Below are 23,722 nucleotides of genomic sequence, written 5' to 3'. Positions count from 1 at the left end.
ACACAGTCCAAATTTGAATTGTGTTCCCGGACCCCTCAGCCTCCATGATATGATTGTTGAATCATCTTCTAAGAACTGCTGATTAATTATTCCATTTTATTAAAAGCAATATGAAATTTTCCTTGATTGTTTGTAAGCTCAAAACTCCTCACAGGGTAATGAGAAAATCAAGCCACCTGTGACATAAATCATTTATCTTGTGTGCAACCTTTATTCTGTCTGTAATCACAATACAAGAATATAGAATGTTAATCAAGTGATTTGTTAAAAGTTGATGTATCACTTTTCCAATTCTCTCTCTTTGATTTTGTGTATCTGCATGCCAAGAGAATGGGTATAAAAATAAAGATCAGACATCGGGAAAGTGGAGCAGCTGTCAGATGCAAAGCAATCCCATGGCTGTTATGATTAAGCTGTCTTCTGTTTGTTATTTTTGTTGACTGATTGTTCACCACCAGTCGGGATACCCTGGAGTCTCGGGCAAGGGTGGACTTTGCCCATGACAAGTGGACATGGCTTGCAGATTACTTGCAATACTGGCCTCATTTGGACCCAAGGGGCCATTGGAGGGGTCAGAAGCTTCTGGCCTGGTTCTTCCTCCATAGGCCGTGTTCCTTCCTCATCTTCCATGTCCTCTAGATCTGAGCGTGACTCTTGGCTGTTCATCTCTGGGTCTGTCTCTGCATCAAAAGATCATCACTTTTTTTAAAATTAGGAACTGGTTTTATTTTTTAATAGATAAAATACCAGTTAATTTAACTCTAAAAAAGAAAGAAAACCAAATGAACAGTATCAAAAATGAAAGGGATGAATGCAATACCAATAAAGATGAAATTAAAACATTATTAAGATATATTTTCCCAATTATATTCCAATAAAATCAACATTCTAAGCAAAAGGATGAATATTTACAAAAATGTAAATGCCCAGATTATGATAGAATACTATTCTGCTATAAGAAATGATGAGCAGGAAGGTTTGAAAAAAACCTGGGAAAATTTATATTCATCAATGCAAAGTAAAGTGAGCAGGAACAAGAAAACATTGTTCAGACACACTAATATTATAATACTGATCAACTGTGACAGACTTGGATACCATGGTCAAGACAATGATGCAAGATAATTTCAAAAGAACAATGAGGAAAAATGCTCTCTACCCCCAAAGAGAGAACTGATGAAATCAGTACAGATTGAAACATACTTTTCCCTTTCTCTTATTTCTTGCTTCTTATCATTGTTGGGGGGTTTTCCCCCAACACATTAAATATGGGGATGCATTTTGCATGACTTCACATGTATAATTTATCTTTTTTTGTATTTATTTTATTTAGAATATTTTTCCATGGTTACATGATTCATGTTCTTTCCCTCACCTCCTCCCTTCCCCACTCCAGTAGCTGACAAGTAGTTGCACTGGATTATACGTGTTTCATTGTTCAAAATCTATTTCCATCTTATTCATATTTGCATTACAGTGATCCTTTAACATCAAAACCCTAATCATATCCCTATAGAGCTATGTAATCAATCATAGGTTTTTCTTCTACATTTCTGCTTGCACAGTTCTTTCTCTGGATGTGGATAGCATTTTTTAAATAAATTCCTTTGAATTGTCCTGGATTATTTCAGTGCTGTTAGTAGAAAAGTATTACATTCAATTCTGCCATAATGTATCAGTCTCTGGATAATATCCTCCTGGTTCTTCTCCTTTCAATGCATCAGTTCATGGAGATCATTCCAGTTCACATGGAATCCCTCCAGTTCATCCTTCCATTGAGCACAATAGTATTCTATCATCAACAGATACCACAATGTGTTTATCCATTCCCTAATCAAGGGACGCCTCCTCATTTTCCAGTTTTTTGCCACCACAAGAGGACAGCTATTAATATTCTTATACAAGCATTTTCCTCTTATACCTTTTTTTAAAAAAAAAAGCAACATTATTTTATTTGGTCATTTCCAAACATTAATCATTGGAGACAAAGATCATTTTCTTTTCCTCCCCCCGCCCCACCTCTCCCATAGCCAACACACGGTTCCACTGGGTATCACGAGTCCTTGATTCGAACCCATTGCCATGTTGTTGGTATTTACATTAGAGTGTTCATTTAGTCTCTCCTTGGACATGACCCCTTAACCCCTGTAGTCAAGCAGTTGCTTTTCTTCAATGTTTTTACTCCCACTGTTTGTCCTCTGCTTGTGGGTAGTGTTTTTTCTCCTAGATCCCTGCAGATTGCTCAGTGACATTGCATTGCCACTAATGGAGAAGTCCATTCAAATGCGCATTGCGCCTCGCCATCCAAAATGCGCCCACACAGTTCACACATTTTACAGAGAGTCATCTTAGAGATCCATCTTATTTGCAAACATTCCAATTCTTCCTGGTTGACAAGCTGTCTGCCAAGGGACCACTCACTGGAAGCCCAACCGAGAAATGGAACCAGTTCAGAAACTCAGTGAAGGAAGCATCAAAGGCAGTTCTAGGCCCCAAGCAACGCAACCACCAGGACTGGTTCAACGAGAACAACACTGCTATTGAAGACCTGTTGAGCAAGAAGAACAAAGCCTTTATGGAGTGGCAAAATAACCCAAATTCTGCTCCTAATAAGGACAGATTCAAGTCTCTCCAAGCCACGGTGCAGTGTGAGATCAGGAAGATGCAAGACCGATGGTGGGAAAAAAAGGCAGAAGAAATCCAGTGTTTTGCTGATACGAAAAAGTACAATTTTTCAGTGCCCTCAAGACTGTCTATGGGCCATTAAAACCCACCACCACTCTGTTGCTATCCTCTGACGGTGACACTCTCATAAAAGATAAAAAAGGCATCAGCAACAGGTGGAAAGAACACTTCAGTCAGCTTCTCAACCTACCCTCTTCAGTCGACCAAAGTGCCCTGGACCAGATCCCCCAAAACCGCACCATTGAACAACTTGACGTCACTCCTTCAATAGAGGAAATCCAAAAAGCCATCAAACAAATGAGTGCAGGCAAGGCACCCTGTAAAGACGGGATCCCAACCAAAGGCATTCAACACAGTGAACAGGGACTCATTGTGGGTGATCCTCAGCAAGCTCGGTTGCCCAGCAAAATTCATCAAACTGATCCAGCTCTTTCATGTCAACATGACAGGGGAAGTCCTATCTGGTGGAGAGACTTCCAATCGCTTCAACATCTCCAATGGCGTGAAATAAGGCTGTGTCCTCGCTCCGGTACTATTCAACCTATTTTTCACCCAAGTATTACGACATGCTGCGATGGATCTAGACCTGGGCGTCTACATCAAATACCCACTGGATGGCTCACTATTCGACCTTCTATGCCTGACTGCAAAAACAAAGACAACAGAGAGACTCATCCTGGAAGCTCTCTTTGCAGATAGCTGTGCTCTCATGGCCCACCAAGAAAATCATCTCCAAACCATTGTGGACAGGTTCTCCTCCTCAACAAAACTGTTTGGCCTGACTATCAGCCTCAGCAAAACAGAGGTGCTGTTCCAACCCGCACCAGGGAGGCCAACGAACCAGCCGTGCATTACAATCAACGGCACGCAGCTTTCTAACGTCAACACTTTCAAGTACCTGGGCAGCACCATCGCCAACGACGGGTCCCTAGACCACGAGATCAATGCCAGGATCCAAAAGGCCAGCCAGGCACTCGGGCGGCTGTGCTGCAAAGTCCTCCAACACAGCGGTGTAAGCACTGTGACGAAGCTCAAAGTGTACAATGCAGGGTCCTCAGCTCGCTCCTGTACGGTGTGAGACATGGACACTGTACCGGAAGCACATGAAGCAGCTGGAGCAATTCCACCAACACTCCCTCTGGTCAATCATGAGGATCCGATGGCAGGACCGAATCACCAACCAGGAAGTCCTCGACAGAGCCAACTCCACCAGCATCGAAGTCCTCCAAACCCAGCTACGATGGTCTGGACATGCCATCCGCATGGACCCACAGCGAATACCAAGACAGGTATTCTAGGGTGAACTGTCAGCTGGACTCAGGAAACAAGGCCGACCAAAGGAAAGATTCAAGGATCAGCTAAAGTCCAACTTGAGGTGGGCTGGCATGACACCAAAGCAACTAGAACTCGCTGCCTCTGACAGAAGCAGCTGGCGAGCCCACATTCACCATGCCGCCGCCATCTTTGAAGATGAGCGAAGTCGACGTCTTGCCGCTGCGCGTGAACGCCGACACCAGGCCACAACCGCACCTCCCATAACAACGGGCGTCCCAGGCCCCACGTGCCACAAACTGTGTGCCTCAGCCTTTGGACTCCAAAGCCACATGAGGGTACACCGTAGGTGAAACTGCACAAAGACAAGAGTCATTCTCGGTCACCGAGAGACTACCACTAACTAACTAACTAAGTGCTTCAGTGAATTCATGGGTAAATGCAAATAAATTTTCCCAGATTTTTCACACTGTAAAGTTGTTTGAATCTTACACAAAAAATCTCACCCTAAAAGGTTTTCTTGACATGAGGGAATGAACAAGAAGGTATGATCTATGGAGAGAGGATCCAGTTTCACCATAGTGCTCTTGAGCTCAGGGACCTTTTGGATTTGTCCCGTTGCTCCAGCTACAGAAACCCCCTATGTCGGTATCCCCTGGACATGTCTTTAGGACAGATTTCGAAGCACTGGTATGTATCTAAGAGAGCCTGGTAGTTGTTCTTTCCCACTGTAATCCATACATATAGTTCTGGCCTGTGAGTAGCTAGTGTGCTTATTGCCACCAAATCACTGCTCAATCCTTCGCTACCCTCTGCCAGGTGTATATGTGGATCCTTTAATTCTTTTAGATTTAATTCATTCCCTATGAAGTCTTCATTTGAGGTTGTATTCTCTACTACATTGGAACATGAATTTAAATCATAGCTGTTGCTTTGGCCAGATTCCCCTTTGCCACTTAGAATGTTGGCTTCGACTGAATCCTTGGGTGTTTTTTCCAGTTACTAAGACTGCCATTCCATCCCCCTTTTCAAATTTAACTGCTAAGTCACCTCCATTACTTTGAATAGGATTATTGGTTTCAAAAGTAATTTCAGCTCCATTTTCAGTTGATTTTGTCTTATCTAAATCACTCATTGCTGGATGGAAGGTTTCAACTTCTGGATTCAAATTAAATGTTCTTTCCAAGGGTCTCTTTGCCATGTAGCTATTTTCAGAATTAACTAAGTTTGGTGGGATGTCATCTGTGAATGGTTATGAAGCATCGTCATCTTTATCAACAGTAACCTTTAGGGAATTGAAATTATGTGCCTCTGTATCTGTCACTAAGTCCTGCTTGGGTTTCTTGTGACTTTGTCCTTTTCTTTTGCACAATTCAATCCCATTACCCACTCTACACTGAAGAAATTTCTCTAAAAATGATTATTTCATTGACACTCTTTTCCTTTTTGGTTACTATGCAGCTTTTCTGTAAGTCTCTTATCTCATCTGCAATTTGTGAAGTTATTGCTTTTATTTCTACCTCTGTTTCTCTAACTTGTTTCTGCCTTCCTCTCACTTTATTGCATGTACTATCACTCACAGATTCACTTTCTTGCACTGAATTTCCACTGTTTCTCTTCTTTTTCCTAAGTTTACCTGCAGCTTCCTTTTCACTCTCTCTTCTATCTCCATATGTCACACTATATACCTTAAAGGCCTGGCTTCATAACTCTGTCCTAACCATATCTGAGTTCTTGGGTTTAGCTCCAGAGTTAACTGCATGTTGCATCTCTTGCAAATCATTTGCTTGCTTATAGCATTTTAACGTGCAATGAGAACAACAAGTGGATGTCTCGTATCTAGATTGTGAATTTTGTGTGTTCTTATAATTAATTTCCTGTTTCTTCGTTAAAAAGCAATTTTTAATCAAGTGTCCTTTCTTGTGGCAAAAGAAACATTCCCTAGTCTCTCTCTGCACTTGCTTTGCTTTGTAACTAGGTCTAATTACAAAGATCTTGTGTAAGTCTTAACAGTGTTTAATTCCTTGATTTCTTCTCTCTCCTTTACCTTAAGATTTTTCTCTGTCATTTCTAATTTGTCTTTTAGGTCTTGTACTTGTTTACTTTGTTCTGAATTACTATCATGTAAGTAAGTTGCTGTCTCACACAGTTCAATTAGGCTGACCAAATCATACTTGGGAAAATAATGCTTGAAGAAATTTTTCAAATGAGGTGTGCATCCCCTTAGAAACTGCCTACGGACATGACTAGAAGATTCTTCACTATTTGTTTCTAGACCTAAGATCGATTCTGCCCTTTCTGACAGTCGGTCAATGTATGTGGCAGGATGTTCCCCTTTGTTCTGCAAGATCTTATCAAACTTAGCCCATGCATTTGGTTTTGAGCAGCATTGTTTTATGGCCTGAAGCAAGTCCTCCCTGCATTTACTTAGGTAGGACATGCTAGTAGGGTTAGCAAAGTCTAGATCTTCCCATTGCTCCATAGTCAGTCAGATAGTTAGGTCACTATCTGATCTTGTCTTCTCCAGGAACTGCCTTTGTTCATGGAGGCTAAATAACTCTGAAAGGAGAAACTCCACATCCTCAAAATCAGGATCCCAAATCCTAAAAGCTTGTTTCAGTTCCTTTTGTGATTTGAAAGGATTTTCCACGAAATTTGGGAAACGCCTTTTTATGGATTCAAGTTCCTGTGAGGTGAATTTCCTGTGAACCTTAGACTGCAGTACACCAGTTGTTGATAGTTTAGTGAGTTCCTTTAATAGACAGATTTTCTCTGGTTCATAGTCAGGCTTGTTGTCATTTTCATCTTCATTTCCCTTAGGTACACTATCTGCTTGTCCATTCTCCTTGCCCATAACTGGATCTAGCCCTTTCTCCTTAATCAATTCCTCAAATAAGGTTTTTATCAGTTTCTAGGTTGTTATCAATAGCTGATGTCTTTTCTGCCTTTGGAGGAATCACAAATCTCTATACCTACTCTAGTTGGCTCAGAGTTTGAAGAGCTGCCATAAGGATCACATAAACTTGAGCCAGTATTTGCCAGAGTATGAATTCAGTTTGAAAAGGTAACTGCAATATAGACATTGTTATGGTGCCTATATAATCAACAATGAGGCAACGATTATGTGGGTCATTCTGCTGTGCAGTATGTTGTAGACCCAGAAACAAGCAATCACAGCAATAACCACAGTTCCTAAGATAATTTGTTTAAACATGTCTTCTACTCCTCTGCCTTCCTAAGGATTGTGAGATTCAGTGCGTCTTAAAGGTGCCAATTGTAACAGAATGGATACTGTGGTTGCCTATTGTAATAAAGACTCCCTTTTACATCCCGTGATATTCTTGATCTTTTGTACGGCCATAATGTTTTGATGACCACTTATTTATAATATAGTTTTAGAACTGGTACTGCTAGGACCCCATTCTTCACATTTCTTTTATTATTTCCCTTGATAATCTTGATCTTTTGTTCTTGCAGATGAACACTGCAATAATTTTTTTGTAATTCCATAAAATTATTTTTGGTAGTTTGAGAGGTTTGGCACCAATTAAGTAGATTAATTTGGGTAGAATTGTAATTTTTATTATATTAACTTATCCTACCCATGAGCAATTAATGTTTTTTTTTACTAGTTAGATCTAGTTTTAATTCTGTGAAAAGTGTTTAGTAGTTGTATTCCTATAATTCCTGTATTTGTCTTGGCAGATATATTCCTACATATTTTATTTTGCCTAGAGTGATTTTACATAGATTCTCTTTATTACTCCTGCTCTGTAATTTTGTTGGAAATATATAGAAATGCTGATGAGTTAGGTGGGTTCATCTTGTACCCTGCCATTTTGCCAAAATTGTTAATTATTTCCACTAAATTTCCACTATTTCCACTAAAATTAACATTTTAGTTAATTTTCTAGGATTCTTATGTATATCGTCTGCAAAGAGTGATGGTTTAGTTTCTCCATTGCCTGCTTTAATCCCTTCAATTTTTTTTCTTCTCCAATTAGTGCTACCACTAGCATTAATCTCTAATACTGCTACCACTACTGTTCTTCTCTAATAGTGCTACTACTACTGTTTCTAGTACAATGTTAATTAATAGAGCTGATAATGGGCATACTTGCCTCACTCCTGATCTTTTTGGGAAGACTTCCAATATGTCCCAATTGCAGATGATACTTGCTGATGGATTTAAATAAATACTCTTTATTATTTTGAGGAATGACACTTCTATTCCTATACTTTTTAGTATTTTCAATAGGAAAGGCTGTTGTATTTTGCCAAAGGCTTTTTCTGCATCTATTGAGATAATCATGTGATTTCTTTTGATTTAATTATTGATATGAATGGTTTTCTTAATATTAAACCATCCTTACTTTCATGGTATAAATCCCACTGGTCATAGTGAATATTTTTTTGATAATTTATTATAGTATTTTGCTAGTGTTTTATTTAATATTACACATCTATATTCATTAAAGGGATTGGCATGTAGTTTATTTGTTTGTTTTTTCTCTGCTTTTGGTTTGCCTGGCTTTGGAATCAATACCATATTTGTGTCATAAAAAGAATTTGGTAATATTCCTTCTTTGTTTACTTTGTTGAATAATTTGTATTATATTGTGATTAGTTGTTCTTCAATGTTTGGTAGAATTCACTTGTGTATCCATCGACCCTGGGGATTTTTTCTTAGGGAGTTCTTTGATGGCTTTTTCAATTTCTTTGTCTGAGATGGGATTATGTAAATATTTCATTTTTGCTTTTGTTCACTTAGACAATTTGTTTTTGTAAATACTCACTCATTTGACCTGTATTGCCATATTATTGCCATATACTTGGACAAAATATTTCTTAATAATTACCTTAATTTCCTATTCATTAGAGGTGAGACCATCTTTTCATCCTGATACTGTTAATTTAGTTCTCTTCTTTCTCTTTATTAATTAGATTAACCGATACTTTATTATTTTCAAAATATCAGTTCCAAATCTTATTTATTAATTCAAGAATTCTTTTACTTTCAATTTTTTGAGTGTCTCCTTTGATTTTTAGGATTTCCAATTTGGTTTTTGTCAACTAATTTTAGCAACTAATTTGTTCTTTTTATAGTTTTTTTTTAGATGCATGCCCAATCTATTACTCTCCTCTTTCTCTTTTTGTGTTAGTATAGACACTCAGGGATATAATTTTTCCCCAATACTGTTTTTGCTGTATCCCATAAATTTTGATATGCTGTTTCTTCATTGTATTTCTTTTTAATGAAATCATTAATTGTTTCTATGATTTCTTCTTTAACCAACCATAATTGCTTTTTATAAGTCCTGATTTTGTCTTGGCAAGTAGATTCCCAAGGGTTTTATATTGTCTAATGTGATTTTAAATGGACTCTGTTGGTGATATATAGAAATGTTGATGGTTTACTTGGGTTCATTTTGGATCCTAGAACTTTGCTATAGTTATTAAATATTTCAATTAACTTTTTACTTGATTCTCTAGAACTATCTGAGTATTCCATCATATTATCTGCAAAAGTGATGGTTTAGTTTCTTTATTGCCTATGTTAATTCCTTAAATTTCTTTTTCTTCTCTTATTACTAAAACTAGGATTTCTAGTGCAGTATTAAATCATAATCATTGTAATAGGCATCTTTGCTTCACCGCTGATCTTATTGGGAAGGCTTCTACCTTATTCCACTAAAGATGATATTTACTGATGGCTTTAGGTAGACACTAATTAGCATTTAAGTAAATGGCTCATTTATTCTTAGGCTTTCTAGGGTTTTATTAGGAATGGCTGTTGCATTTAGTCAGAGGCCTTTTCTGCATCTTTTAAGATGATCATGTGATTTCTGTAAGTTTCAATTATGCCAAAAGTTTTCCTAATATTGATTTATCATATGAATTCCATCTAGCCATAATGAATGATCCTTATGATATATTTCCATTTTCTCCATGCTAGTATTTTATTTAAAATTTTGCATGTATATCCAAAATTAAATTGGCCTAGAATTTTCTTTCTCTGTTCTTGCTCTACCTGGCTTTAGTATTGTGAATTTTAAAACTATTCCACCCTAATCAGACCATTCTTTAGAAGATGTGATTTAGCTATTTCCTGATCAGTAACAATGGATATACTTGGAAAAACAGAGTCATGTCTTGAAAACTCCACATTCTCCACCTTACTCAGTTTAACAAGATTTTGAAAGGTCTGCATCAAACTCAAAATTTAATTATCTGAGGATATGGTCTTCAAGAGACATATGCAAAGAAAGGACAGACTTCTGGGCTGTCCTAAGTCAAGCTAAGTCCTCATTGGTACAGATGAGACACAGAAAAGTGATGTAAAAAAGTCCATATCAAGCTTGTCAGTTTCTGCCTCTTTCTTTTTCCTTGGAGAGACAATGCTGGCTGGCAGCATGCTAAGTATTCTGACATCTTGGAGTGTTGGGTGGTGAGTTTACCCTGGAGCTGATTTCAGGTTCAGGCATCTTAGCTAAGCCTCCTTGGAGGTCAAGCTCATTCTTTCTTCCGCACTCAAAACCTTACTTTATAAATCTCCTATCTTCCTGCCCCATACTAGCCCCTTCCTTCCTCCTTAAAATGTTCTCTATTATGTCAATTAAATCAGCATAAAATTTGGCAGCATGCCTTGGGTATTTTATTATTTGAGATTTCCCTTGGTGACCACTTAAATTTAGATTTTTTTCAGCCTCAACCATAATTTCACCCTTTACAGTTTGGCAAACCATGTTGGTTGTGAGGAAATTCCCTCAGTTTTCTTAACTATCCTAAACATTTTTCTACTGTAGCCTTTTTTTATAGCTTATTTTGATCAACTATAGAGGTAAGTAAAATTGGATTTAATTTTCTTTTTTCCCTCTTTTTCCCCCTCTCTCCTTAAATTAAATAGAACACAGCTGTTTTAAATCTTAGCAACAGGGCCCTAACGTCCTAGCTGGGAGAGCTGTTTCTAAATCTCCTTCCCCTGTTCCAGGGAACAACTGCCTAGATTAGGAGTGGAAAAAACCTGTAGAAAGTTTTGGCCTTGTCCTGTTCCCCACGTGTTTTGTGAAGACTGTTAGAAAAATAATTACAAGATAGATAGATATGTACATATCTATCTTTTAAATTATTTATATAATTTATATATTATTATAATTATTTATATATAATTATTTATTATATTTATAATTATTTATATATATAATTATATAGATAGATAGATAGATAGATAGATAGATAGATAGATAGATAGATAGATATAGATATATAAATGAATACTACATTCTTCGACATTTATGTGGTGGTTGAAGAATTAGGGACACTGAAAAATACAGCATACCTCTAATTTTTTATATTAATAGGTAATGTCATTTTTGTACTCCTCAATACTGTTTTTAGAGATGTAAATTTTTTTAAATGAGGATAAAATACAAGAGGAACATAAAGAACATGCAAGCTCAATTAGAAATTTTAAAACATTTATTACAGGACCAATTGGCAAACATCCACTCTACCAGAAACAGACCTGTTTAAGAACCTTTGAATGAGGAAATTTCCTTCCCCGAAATAGATGGAAAACACCTTCCCTATGTAAACCTTAAAATTTCTTAGACTTATGAATGTTGGAAATTTCACCATTGGGAAATTTCATACTTGGAAAAAATTTCCTACTGATAGTAAGAACTCTATTGGAATGTGAAACCCCTTGGCATGGGAGGATCCTTCTCCTCCCCACTTAAGACTACTTTAGGACAGAAACCTTTTGCTAAACAATGGAAAGGGCTTTGACCTAAGCATAGAACAGGAAGTTCTTTGAGTCATGATTGATTTTAGAATTGATACAATAGAGATACTTGGAATGACAGAACCAGGTCTTGGAACTTACAATCTCCATCCTACTCAGTCTAACAGGATTTAGGAAGGGCTGTAGCATAGATCAAGATTTAATTATTTGAGAATATGACCTACAACAGACATGTGCAAAGGAAACAGACCTCTGGGCGGTCCTGGGTTAAGCTAGAGCCACCATTGGCACAGGGGAGACATTGACAGTGATTGGTAGATGTGAGAACTATGGGGAGGGGAGTTAGATGGTGTCCTTAAAGATAGTGGGGGCTGAGGAGAGAAGGAGGAGGTTTTGCTCTGAGCGAGGTGGCTCTGAAGGAGGACTGAGAAGGTTGCTCTGTGGGAAGACCAGGAGAGAAGGCTGGCTCTGAAGGAGGAGAATTCTCTGGAAACATATCTTGAAAGGAGGCTCTCTTGAAGGTGGAGCCTGAGGTTGGCATGAGAAGCCTTACCTAGAGAGATCTTGGGTGAGTGATAAAACTAACTGACTGATTTATTCATTCTTATTCCTTTCTTACTTTCTCTCTTTTTCTATTGATTAATCAGTGTATTAAAATTAAATTTCTCTATAAAACCCAGTTGGCTTGGGCATATTCATAAATTGGGAATATATTCTCTGGTGACCATCTTATATTTATATAAAATCAATACACAGTAGAAAACATATTTCAGCTGTCATAATTGACATATATATATTCTTTTGCTCCCAAACATTTTAATTATCACACCTATAGCTCAACTAACAGAGTGCTTTTCTCATGGTCTGCAAAGTTTGGCTTAATTTAATCTCCAAAACCCTTTCCCTGCAATCCCAGTTTCTCATGTTCCTTCTCCTACACAAAACCAAATTCCAGCCCAAAGGAGATCCTGTCCTCCTAGAGAAACTTGTCCTAGTCGAACTGACCCATAGGTACAAAATTCAACTAGAGGCCTGTTTCCTCTAAGAGAAGTACCTGAAATAGGATGGAATGAGGATGTGGTGACTTTAAGACACAAGATACCATTTACTCCCCAAGAAATAAATGAATTTACATGAAATATCCCCACATATGAACAAGATCCCATTCTGGTAACAAAAAAGATGACAGACACATTTTTTTTCAGTATAATTCGTCTTACAAGGACATTGAGACTTGCTATAGGCTTTTTTAACTGAACGTGAGAAAAATAAAATAATTGCTCAGGTCAACAAAACCCAGGGATGTAATGCAGCACATTGGCCATCTCAGGATCCCGAATGGGACTATAACAACCCTTGAGGATTATCTACAACTATACTGTTGTAGAGAGGCCATCCTTACAGCAATGAGGGAATGTGCAGACAGTACAGATAATTGGATGGAACTTGAAAAAATTCAGGAAAATGAGGAAGAAACACCCTCCAGATTCATGGATAGAATAATCGAGTTTGGGGGTAGATACCTGAATTTTGACCTATCTAAAGAAAATAGCTTAAGACAAGTTAGAAGGATCTTTGTTAATAACTCTTGCAAATTAATTAGAGATTATTTTAGAACACATTGTCCAAGATGGCCAGAGATGGACCTTGAAGAATTGTGAAAAACAGCTATATATGTTTTAAAGGGAAACAAAGAAAAGGAGGAAGAAAATAATGATGTCATAGAGAAAAATGAAGAAAGAAATGAGATGTTTAAAAGATAAGGTAGCTAAAATAGAAAGTGGGCATGATAATGAACCAATGACACTTGTCCCTCTCCCGAAATCCAGTACCTGACACTTCTATGAGAAGGGCCACAGAAAGGTAGAGTGTACAGCTTTTCTCAAGATTATAGGAAGGAATAGGCAGTTTAATAACAACTACAAAAGTGATAATTATAGAAATAACTATAATTATGACAAAGGAAACCACAACTTTAGGAATGATGACTATAGGAATAGATATTGGGAAAATGATAACTCAAACCAAATGACTCCACAACAATACATAAAAAATGGTGCTTCTCCAAAAAATTCTCGAGGTTCTAATGTCCCTTAGGGGGGTGCCCTTCAGGGGGGTGCCCAAGGAACTTCCCAAACACAATGAAGGCTTGTGGGGGGGGGCTGGGGCACAGAAATCAGAGGATACAACCTTTGAATTCCAGACCCTGATGTCCTACTACCCATTGTCCCTACCCCCCATACTAATGAACCCCATGTTACTTTAAAGGTGAGTAACACCCTTTACAGTATCAGCACTACATTTGTGTCATAAAAATAGTTTAATGGGACTCCTCTGTCTATTTCCCCAAAGAATTTATATAGTACTGGAATTAATTACTCTTTAAACATCTGATAGAATTCATTTGTTAATCCATCTGACAGTAAGGATTTTTTCTTAGGAAGCTTAATTGATGACTTGTTCAATTTATTTTTTCTGGAATGGGATTATTTGAGGTTATTAATTGTGATTCTTCTCTGAATATCTATCTATCTATCTATCTATCTATCTATCTATCTATCTATCTTCAATCCCAAAATGAATTACTAATGTAAATGAAATTTATGTTTATTTACAATATTTAAAATGAAAGGAAGATATTAAGGAAAGAGAGAGAGAAAACTCTGGCTTCTTCTTATACCAGTTTAGAATTTCTAATACCCAGTCAGGGGAAGAGAGTGTCAAGAAGTTGGGCCTTTCCTGTAAGGCCAGATCATTAAGTCAGCCTTTCACTCACCAACAATGACAGTCTAAATGAAGTCTGGGTGTCTGTATTCCAGTCGCTCCTCTGAGTCAGTGCCCAAATCTCCACATGCCCAAATGTCAGAATATCTGTCATCCCTTCAGCTCTGAGTGACTTATCCTTCAAGCCCAGGTGACTGACTGTCCGAACTTATCTGAATATCTGAATCTGAATTACCCCCAGAGTGTTGTTACACAGATTGCTGAAAGCAGGTTTTAACCGACCACAAAGCCCTCCAGGCTGTCTGTGCCCCATTCTTTGTCCCTGAGCCTTCGGGACAAGCCCAGGACGTCTCCCTCAGGAACCCCCAACCCTACTTGCACAGAAAACTCCCAGAACGTCAGGAAGTCACCCCTTTCCCTGCAGACTGTCCCAGCAGGGAAGGACTAGAGCAGGGAGGAATCTACTGCCCAGAGAAGGCCTGAGGCAGCTGCTGGCTCTGCTCGAGAGCCCTCGAAGCTCCTCTCCTGGCAAAAAGGCCCCATTTCTGTGTGAGGCCCTTCCTGGGATCCCCCCAACTCCTGGGACTCCCTCTGGGCCAGGGAGGTGGGTGTCACCATCTGGGGTGGATACAACAGTCACAGGGGGCCTCTCGGGGGCTCCTCACCTCTAGGATTCTGGCTGTCCCTGACAGACAGGAGGGACCCTGACCGTCCCTCCAACAGGCTCCCCTGGGGGGCCTGAAAGCACTTACCTGGGCTGGGAGTCTGTCCACCTGCAGGGCCATCCCGGGCACTCCAGGTTCCCTGTGGAGGCAGCAAAGCAGCCCCAGTGAGTCCCCCTGTGAAGCTCCCCTGGCTTTCCCGGCCTCTTCTCCCCCCTCACGGTCCTGCCCCCCTTTAGGGCCCTGAATGGAGCTCTGCCCACCAGACCTTCCTGCTCTGCCCTCAGGGGAGAGCCTGGGAAGAGAAGAGGGTCTGGGGGGCAGCTGAGCCCCTCCCTATGCTCCTCCTCTTCTGCCCCCTCCCTTCTCCCCTCCCCCCACACCCCCACGGGAGGGGCCCAGGCAGAGCAGGGAAGTCTGGGAAGGCCAACAGAGCTCCTGGCAAGGCAGGCAGTACCCTGGGGAGACTCGGAGGCTCCCGGGGGAGGCTGAACCTGGGGGAAACAGGAGGAGGGGGTGCTGGGGTCTCCCTAGAGGCTGGGGAGGATGCCAGGGACCTCCAGAGGGACAGAGCACCCTCAGAGGAGCTCCTCAAGGAGCTCTCCTTCAGAATGAGATTTCCTCCAAGAGCATTTCTCCTCAAAGAGGTCTATCTCAAAGGATCAGATCCCCAGAATGAGCACTCCAAGGAAAAAGTCCTCAAGCATCAGTCCTCAAGGAAATGAGTCCCTTTCTTCTCTGAGCTCTTATTTTTAAGGGCAAAATCTCCTATGTCACCTCCCCTAAGTCCTTACATCTACCAATCACCATAGATGTTTTCCAAAAGACAGCCCATTTTGAATTCACAGCTGAGTAGATTTAATCTCTTTAGTAAGTCAGAACAAAGAGAAAAATGCTGCTGTGTCGACTAAAAAAAAAACCTCTGAATAAGTTTTCACCCTTTTAGGTTTAAGTAGTTTCACTGCTTAAAATGGGGAATAGTCCCATGTAAGTAGCTTTATTGTTTAGCAAGGAGTTTTCTCCCCTAAAGTAGTCTATAAGTATGGGTGGAGTAGGAGTCCTCCCATAGCAAGGAGTTTTCTCCCCTAAAGCAGTCTTAAGTATGGGTGGGGTAGAAATCCTCCCATAGCAAGGAGTTTTTCCCACTAAAGCAGTCATAAGTAGAAATCTTCCCATCGCAAGGAGTTTTCCCATTTAAGTAGAATTCTCACTAGCTGGTAGGGAATTGTTTCAAGTAGGGAATTGTAGGATTCCTCAATGTGGAGTAAAATTTGCATTCCCAAACACACAGTAATGAACCCCATGTAATCCTAAAAGTGGAAAACTTGCATTATGATTGCCTTTTACATACTGGGGCATTTAGAACATTCCTGGTGTGTAAACCAGATGCAAAATGAAACTATTAACTCTCTACATGTAGTAGTGTGACCATGAAAATGTGGGTTACATAAAAAATAAGTGGTTGCCAGGGAAAATTCCCAAATAATAAAATACCCAAGTCAGCTGGGTTTTATGGAGATTTTAATTAATACAAATGAAGGAATTAAGGGAATCAAAAGAGAAAGAGAATAGGAAATAGTAGGGGAAAAGAAAAACCTAGGGCCTAGGCCTTTATCTTTAAGAGAGAAACTAAATCAATCATTATTCACTCACCACAAGATTTTGTCCCAAGCAAGCTCTAGTGTTCAGAGAGAGCCCAGCCAGTTCAGCTATCAAGCTCAACTAACTTCAGCCAGCCCCAGTTCCTTCCTTTTTAAAGAAAATTTTCTCTTCTGTCAACTCCCCTAACTGTTCACATCTACCAATCACAGTAGACATTTTCCACAGGGCTGGCCATTTTTAATTACACCTCTCTTTAGTTATCACTTTCTCGGGGTAGACTAAAACTTCTGAGTAATTCACACCTCTTGCTAAGCTGGACCATTGTAAGTTGCTTGACCTTTTAGTGATTAATTTGACCTTCATAGGTACTTAGCACCCTTTTGTATTAGATCTAAAAATAGACCCAGCTTAAGAGGTTTAGTTTTACTTTAAGTATAGGTTGGGGCTTTTCATTGTTCAGTAAGGAGTTTTACAACTTTATCTTCCCCTAAAGTATGCCTAAGTATGGGTGGAGTAATATTAAAATTCCCCACATTCATGACAAAGCACCTTTATTATTTAAAATGGGGATTAGCTTAATCAAATCTTCTGAAGTAGAGTCTGAGGAATTTTAAGATTCACAGTAGGTATATCAGAAACATATCAAAAAGTTCCCAGATTTTTTTCCTCCAATATTACCCATGGGACCCTTATCTTTACAATATTCTTTTCTACTAATGTCTGGATCCCCCACAAATCTGCTGGGAAGAGATCTATTACATAAACTTAAAGTCAGAATACCTTGCATTCCAGATGGATCTATGTCATTAGAATTACCCGAGGAATCTTTGCTCCCTGTATTTCTCTCAGAGAGACAGGAGGTAAGAGAGGTTCTCATATTTGAAATACCAGCTGATATACCTGGGTCTCTTTGGGCCACATTTCTTCCAATATAGGCCTACTTAAACCAGCTGTTCTTGTTCAAATTAAGATAAGAGGTGAGCTAGGTTCTTCCATTCCTCAGTACCCTTAATCAAAAGAGGCAATTGAGGGAATAACTCCAGTAATAAATTCATTAATTGAGCAAGGAATACTTTCATGAAAATTGGAATATCATACACCCATTTTACCCATTAAAAAAAAAATATATATATATATATATGTCCAGATTGAAAATTCATATGTCCAAGACTTAAAGGCTGTAAATAATCATGGCATAAGAAGACATCTTGTGGTTTCAAACCCAAACAACAATTTCCTCTATTCCCAGTACCGCCACTTACTTTACTGTAATGGACTTGTGCTCAGCTTTTTTTTTTTTTCATGAGGATTCCAAGAATACATTTGCCTTTACCTTGAAAGGTTCCCATGGAACTTGTGTCATTTGCCACAAGGGTATGTGGAAAGCCCTACCCTCTGTGCACGAATTTTGAGCCAACACAGATAATATAAAATATAGAACAATAAGTCAATTAAATAAGTGGATGATTTGCTCTTTGACCTCACCAAATACCGCAGCATGTCAAGAAGATAGTAAATCTCTTCTTTTAAAATTCTGAAGAGGTCACAGTCTCAAAGGCAAACTTTCACTGGTGTCTCTCCAAAGTCAAATATTTAGGGTTCATTTTAACTGCTGGTTTGTGTTCTATTTCTCCTAAGCACATTGAAAATATTACTCTCTCCCCTATTTTCCTCTTATCTCTAACTATTTGTTTCCTTTTAGAAGGTGCAATATTGCATACACTTGTAGTTAGACGTTTTTTAGAGGTATAAGCTGATTATGTTACTCAACTAGGGAGACTAGTGTAATAGTTAAAATAGTTAAGGCCATAAACTGTAATAATTAAAATAGTTGGAGTCATAAACTGTAGTGATTAAAATAGTGGAAGACTTAAATTGCAGTAGATAAAAGAGTGGATGAGTAAATTGTGACCGCGTAAATATGGTTCAAGACAGTGTCTTGTTTTAAATCAAATATAAGGTGGTTGCCAGGGGAAAATTACCAAATATTAAATGTACCCATGTCAGCTGGGCTTTATAGAGATTTTAATTCATACAAATGAAGAATTAAGAAAGAGAGAAAAAGGAAATAATGAGAAAAGGATAGGCCGGCCCAGGGCAGCCCTGGCCAACCCAGGCCTAAGCCCTAAGAGAAAGATCAGTCAGTCCTTAATCACTCATCACAGGATCTGTCCAAACAAGGATTCTAGTGACACCAGGCCAGCTCCATCTCAGCTGACTCCACCAGCTCAATCCTGAATCTGAATGAATCTGAATGTCCCTTCAGCTCTACCTGAGCTCCTATTTAAAGGGAATTTTCTCCTATGTCACCTCCCTTAAATTCTTACATCTACCAATCACAGTAGACGTTTTTCAAAGGACAGACCATTCTTAGTTCACACCTAAGAAGACTTAAATTTTTTATTAAAGTCACATGTGAAAAAACCTCTTTGCCTTTTGCAAGTTCACAAGTTGCCTGACCTTTATAGGTACTTAGCACACTTCTTTACTAGTTCTAAAAATAGGCACAGCTTAAGAACTATTTGCCTTATTATAAGTATGGGTTTAAGTACTTTTCATTCTTCAGCAAGGAGTTTCTTCCCCTAAAGCAGACTTAAGTAGGGGAGGAGTAGAGGTCTTCACATTCCTGACCTAAGTAGAGGTCTCACATTCCTGATCTAAGTTCCTTCATTGTTTAAAATGGGGAATGGTCTTAACCCAACTTTATGAAGTAGGGTCTGGGAATTTTTAAGGTTCACAATCCTAACCTTATAAAGTAGGATCTGAGAATTTTAAGGTTCATACTAGTCTCCCAAATGTTCACGGGGGGGGGGGGGGGGGGGGGCTTGTGAAGATGGGACTAGCTATCACTTGCTTATTTTTAGGCTTAATTACAGAAGTGCATACACCCCTTTTTATCATTATGTGGGGGAAATCTGTGACCCACATGCACTAAAGTGGGTGATGAATCAGAAATGACTGTCTTCTGTGCAGTCCTAAGCAAAGCTAAAGCTACAACTGGACCACATAAAGTAGAAGGAATACACAGGAAGAAACTCAAAGAAGTGTCATTAAATGCAATTGCAGATTTCTATGAGGAATAATGCTTTGGAGTTTGGAGTTGAAGTTGGACGCCGGTGAAAGGATCTGCTTTGTGGAACTGAGAGTGGCATTGTTGAGGCAGCTCTTGGACATTCCCTTCGGTATACAGAGTAGATATGTGAAAAGGTTAACTGCTTTTCCTGGTTTTCTGGCAAGACTAGCCTCTGGAGAGGCCTCCAACTTAGAAAAGGCTTCATGGATAGAGTCTTTCTTTTGTTCAACACAAGCCCTTGGTTGAAGGATGAAGGCCCTCCAGTTGAGGACTAATTAGCCCTATCTGAGTAAAGACAGGGCTGGAGCTTGTTAAGCTAGATTTCTTACTCTGCCCTTACTCTACAACTCTTCTCACATGTTTTGTAAATAGAACTATCATAAAAACTACTTTTAAATTCAGATATATTGATTTTGGTGACATTTTAATATATTTTAATTTTTTAAAGTTAAATATTTTAGTCTTTTATATCTTTACCCTAATCTTACAAGAGCTTATGACATAAGATACTGAATTGTCTGATTCTGAGCAAGGTGAGAGCTCAATATATTGAATGCCTGGTTGCTGTAGTGTATAGTATAAGAGGAAATATTATGAGATGGGCTCAAAACTAACTTCATTTAATCTAAGGTAGTGGAGGAATGGAAAAATAGGAAAGATATACTTTCCTCATTACTCCATTTAGCTTGTAATCCTGTGGCCACCATTAAGGTGCCCTAGTCATGCTCACAGGGACGTTTAGCCATTAAAACAGCTGAAAGAAAAGAGCTTGGATATCTGCTCTTGCCTCAGTTGATCAAACCTTTTCTCAGCCCACTAACCCACAAATCTCATCTCAGGAGTCAACTATGGCTTTCTATTTTGACTCAGCCACCAGGGGGACAGTCCATGTGGCTATGCAGAAGTCATCACCCTGCAATCACCTCATGATATCACTAGTGCTGCCACTCTATCCTAACTCAATGATTTCCATCACACAATCCTTGCCTGATTCAAGTTTAGACTCACACTAGGTATCCTAAAATATGAGAGAGTAAATATATTCCACAAATGCAAAGATGAAAGGTCTGTCTGAATGTCTTTCCACATTGATTGCATTAATAAAATTGCTCCCCAGTATGCATCCTTTGATGATAAACTAGAGCAGACCTCTGAGTCAATTTCTTTCCACATTGATTGCATTCATAAGGTTTCTCCCCAGTATGCAGCCTCTGATGTACAGTAAGATCACAGCTCCAACTGAATGTCTTTCCACATTGCTTGCATTCATAAGGTTTCTCCCCAGTGTGCAGCCTCTGATGATAAGCAAGACCAGAGCTCCGACTGAATGTCTTCCCACATTGCTTGCATTCATACGGTTTCTCCCCAGTGTGAAGCCTCTGATGATAAGCAAGACCTGAGCTCCAACGGAATGTCTTTCCACACTGATTGCATTCATAAGGTTTCTCCCCAGTGTGGACTCTCTGATGTACAGCAAGATCATACTTCCGAATGAATGTCTTTCCACATTGCTTGCATTCATAAGGTTTCTCCCCAGTGTGGACTCTCTGATGCACAGCAAAAGCACACCTCTGACTGAATGTCTTTTCATATTGTTTGCATTTTGAAGGTTTCTCAGTGTGGACTCTCTGATGTACAGCAAGATCACAGCTCCGACCGAATGTCTTTCCACATTGCTTGCATTCATAAGGTTTCTCCCCTGTGTTTATACTCTGATGATGAGCAAGACTAGAGCTCTGACTACATCTCTTCACATATTGCTTGCATACATAAGATTTCTCCCCAGTATGCTTCCTCCAATGTACAGCAAGACTGGAGCTATGACTGAATGTCTTTCCACATTGCTTGCATTCATAAGGTTTCACCCCAGTGTGGATCCTCTTATGTACAGAAAGATTGGACCTATGATTGAATGTCTTTCCACATTGCTTGCATTCATAAGTTTTCTCCCCAGTGTGGATCCTCTGATGTCCAAAGAGAGTGGCCCTGTGCATAAAAGTCTCTCTGCATTGATTATTTTCAGTAGATTTTTCCTCAGTGTATATTCTTTGATGTTCTTTATGAGATGAATTTTGAGGTGCAACACAGAATTTCCTGTAAGCAAAGGTACCAAGACCATCACTCATGAATCTTTGTAGGTCCATTTCTTCCAAAGGAAGGCTCACTTCTCTTGAATTCACCTTCATTTCAAATCTGATCTCTCCTAAAAGAAACAGTAAAACAAACATATGTAGTGACATATACACCTATAAAGTGATCTCCTTTCTTCCATCATCAGAACAAAAACTGATCTATATCTTCTGAAGTAAGAAGAAAAGTCTTCTAACTTAAACGTCCTTTGAAAAATGCCATTACCTCAAAACTAAAAAGCAACTGAAATAACAAAGAGACTCCCATGTGATCTCATTGGATCTTCATAACAAGTGTGGGATTTTGGACAGGCTAGCTTTATTAAATTCCTAACTTAGACCATGATGTCAGAAAGGCTGAATAAGTGACTTAATTCAAAATCTTGGCAGCCGAGCCCAAATTTTGCAACTGGCCGTACTTTCTACAATACTAGACAATTCATTGTCAATCTTTTAGCTTTCATTGTCACTGTTTATATATTTAATTCTCTCTTAATAGTATGGCACCACTGTATGCATGTAGACTAAATGTTCCTATTATTTTATCATCTAGTGTCTCTGTAAGCATTAAGTAATTCACTTCAGGATTGCCTTCAATCTTAATTTTTAGTCCAGTATCTGAGATCAGATGAGGAAATATAATACTTTTTTTGCATTTATCCATGGCCTAAGAGATGTTGTTGTTCCCTACTCTTTGAAAGCACCCATTACTTTTCTTCAGATACCTCTATTCACTCAAAATCCTCCTATTAATTCAATTTAAACAAAAACATGGCATTTCCCATGTTTAAAAATGTCTCATACAGTAAGATGAGTACATGAATCTTTTGTAAGGAAATGAGCAGGAAAGCTTGTACAGTTCTCTTCTTATTTCCCACTTTATACAGATGCTGGCATTTTCATATTCTTAAAAATCACAATACAAGTGGTGATGCATTCTCCCTGTATCTCAGAAACTTGCTAAGACTTTTAAAGGTGGGCATATCAAAGAAGCTCTTTTGGTCTCAGGCTCCTCAATTATAACATGGACATAATATTATCAAGTGACTCCTCGGTTTCCTATGACAATCAAATGAGAAAATATTTATAAAGTGTAGGACATACTAGGGGCCATATGAAAATGGTGATGTTTATTTTCATCATTAGAATTTGGATTGTTTTCCTTTGATTACTTTTCTCCTTACAATGTCATTCTCTTTAATCTGCTAGTTCCTGATTTCCCTGCTGAATTAAATTCATTTCCTTTCCCCAACACTCTTTTCTACCTGGATTGTCTCAGGGTGAGATGCAAGATATTTTGCTTCTTTCTAAACCACCTCCATGTCTCGGTTCAAGATTGTGAGCTCCACAAAAGCCCAGACTGGTGTTTCCCTTTCTTTGTGTGAAACGGAATTCTTTACTCTATTATCAATCCTGAGTTAACACTAACTTAAGTACCTATACTTAGTACCAACCTAGACTGAAGACAGGATTAACCCCCCTGTCTACTTTTAAATTGAACCAACAAAAGATTAAACACCCCATTGAGTACTAGGTGAGAAGCTAGCAAGGTATTTACGGGATTCATAATCTCAGAAATTCAATGAATCAGGAAACTGTGAATCTTTTTGATTCAATCAACCAGTAATATATTAATATTTTTCATGAGAACTTAACCTTCAGAAGGTAAGAATTCAATCCCAGAGACACTGCCCCTTGGAGAGTGCTAGACACTTTGGAAACTGTGATTAGTCCTTATGAAGCGAGGAAGAGACAAGAAGTCACTATAAAAGCAAGCCCCAAACTGAACACCATTGGAGGAGATTGTCTTGGAAGAGATTGTTTTGGAGAA

At 38.9% G+C, this 23,722-nt stretch overlaps 1 protein-coding gene across 6 annotated transcripts in view; it reads right to left on the bottom strand.

The window, feature by feature from the left end:
• Positions 1–23,722, bottom strand: part of LOC103094333 (zinc finger protein 850-like) — a 293,282-nt gene that overhangs the window by 254,450 nt on the left and 15,110 nt on the right. For 2 of the 6 annotated variants that reach the window (XM_016430262.2, XM_056825064.1), the window contains one exon: positions 16,592–21,965. The exons of the other annotated variants lie outside the window; for them this stretch is intronic. In XM_016430262.2, the coding sequence (XP_016285748.2) occupies positions 20,860–21,965 (1,106 nt within the window). In that variant the 3' untranslated portion in view covers positions 16,592–20,859. Of the gene's footprint in view, positions 1–16,591; positions 21,966–23,722 lie in introns of those variants that run through there. 6 annotated transcript variants of the gene reach the window in all.

The sequence above is a fragment of the Monodelphis domestica genome, chromosome 1, assembly GCF_027887165.1.
Source record: "Monodelphis domestica isolate mMonDom1 chromosome 1, mMonDom1.pri, whole genome shotgun sequence".
NCBI classification, from domain to species: Eukaryota; Metazoa; Chordata; class Mammalia; order Didelphimorphia; family Didelphidae; genus Monodelphis; species Monodelphis domestica.
The sequence above is the reverse complement of the archived record's forward strand: the minus strand, read 5'-3'. Positions and strand labels throughout refer to the sequence as shown.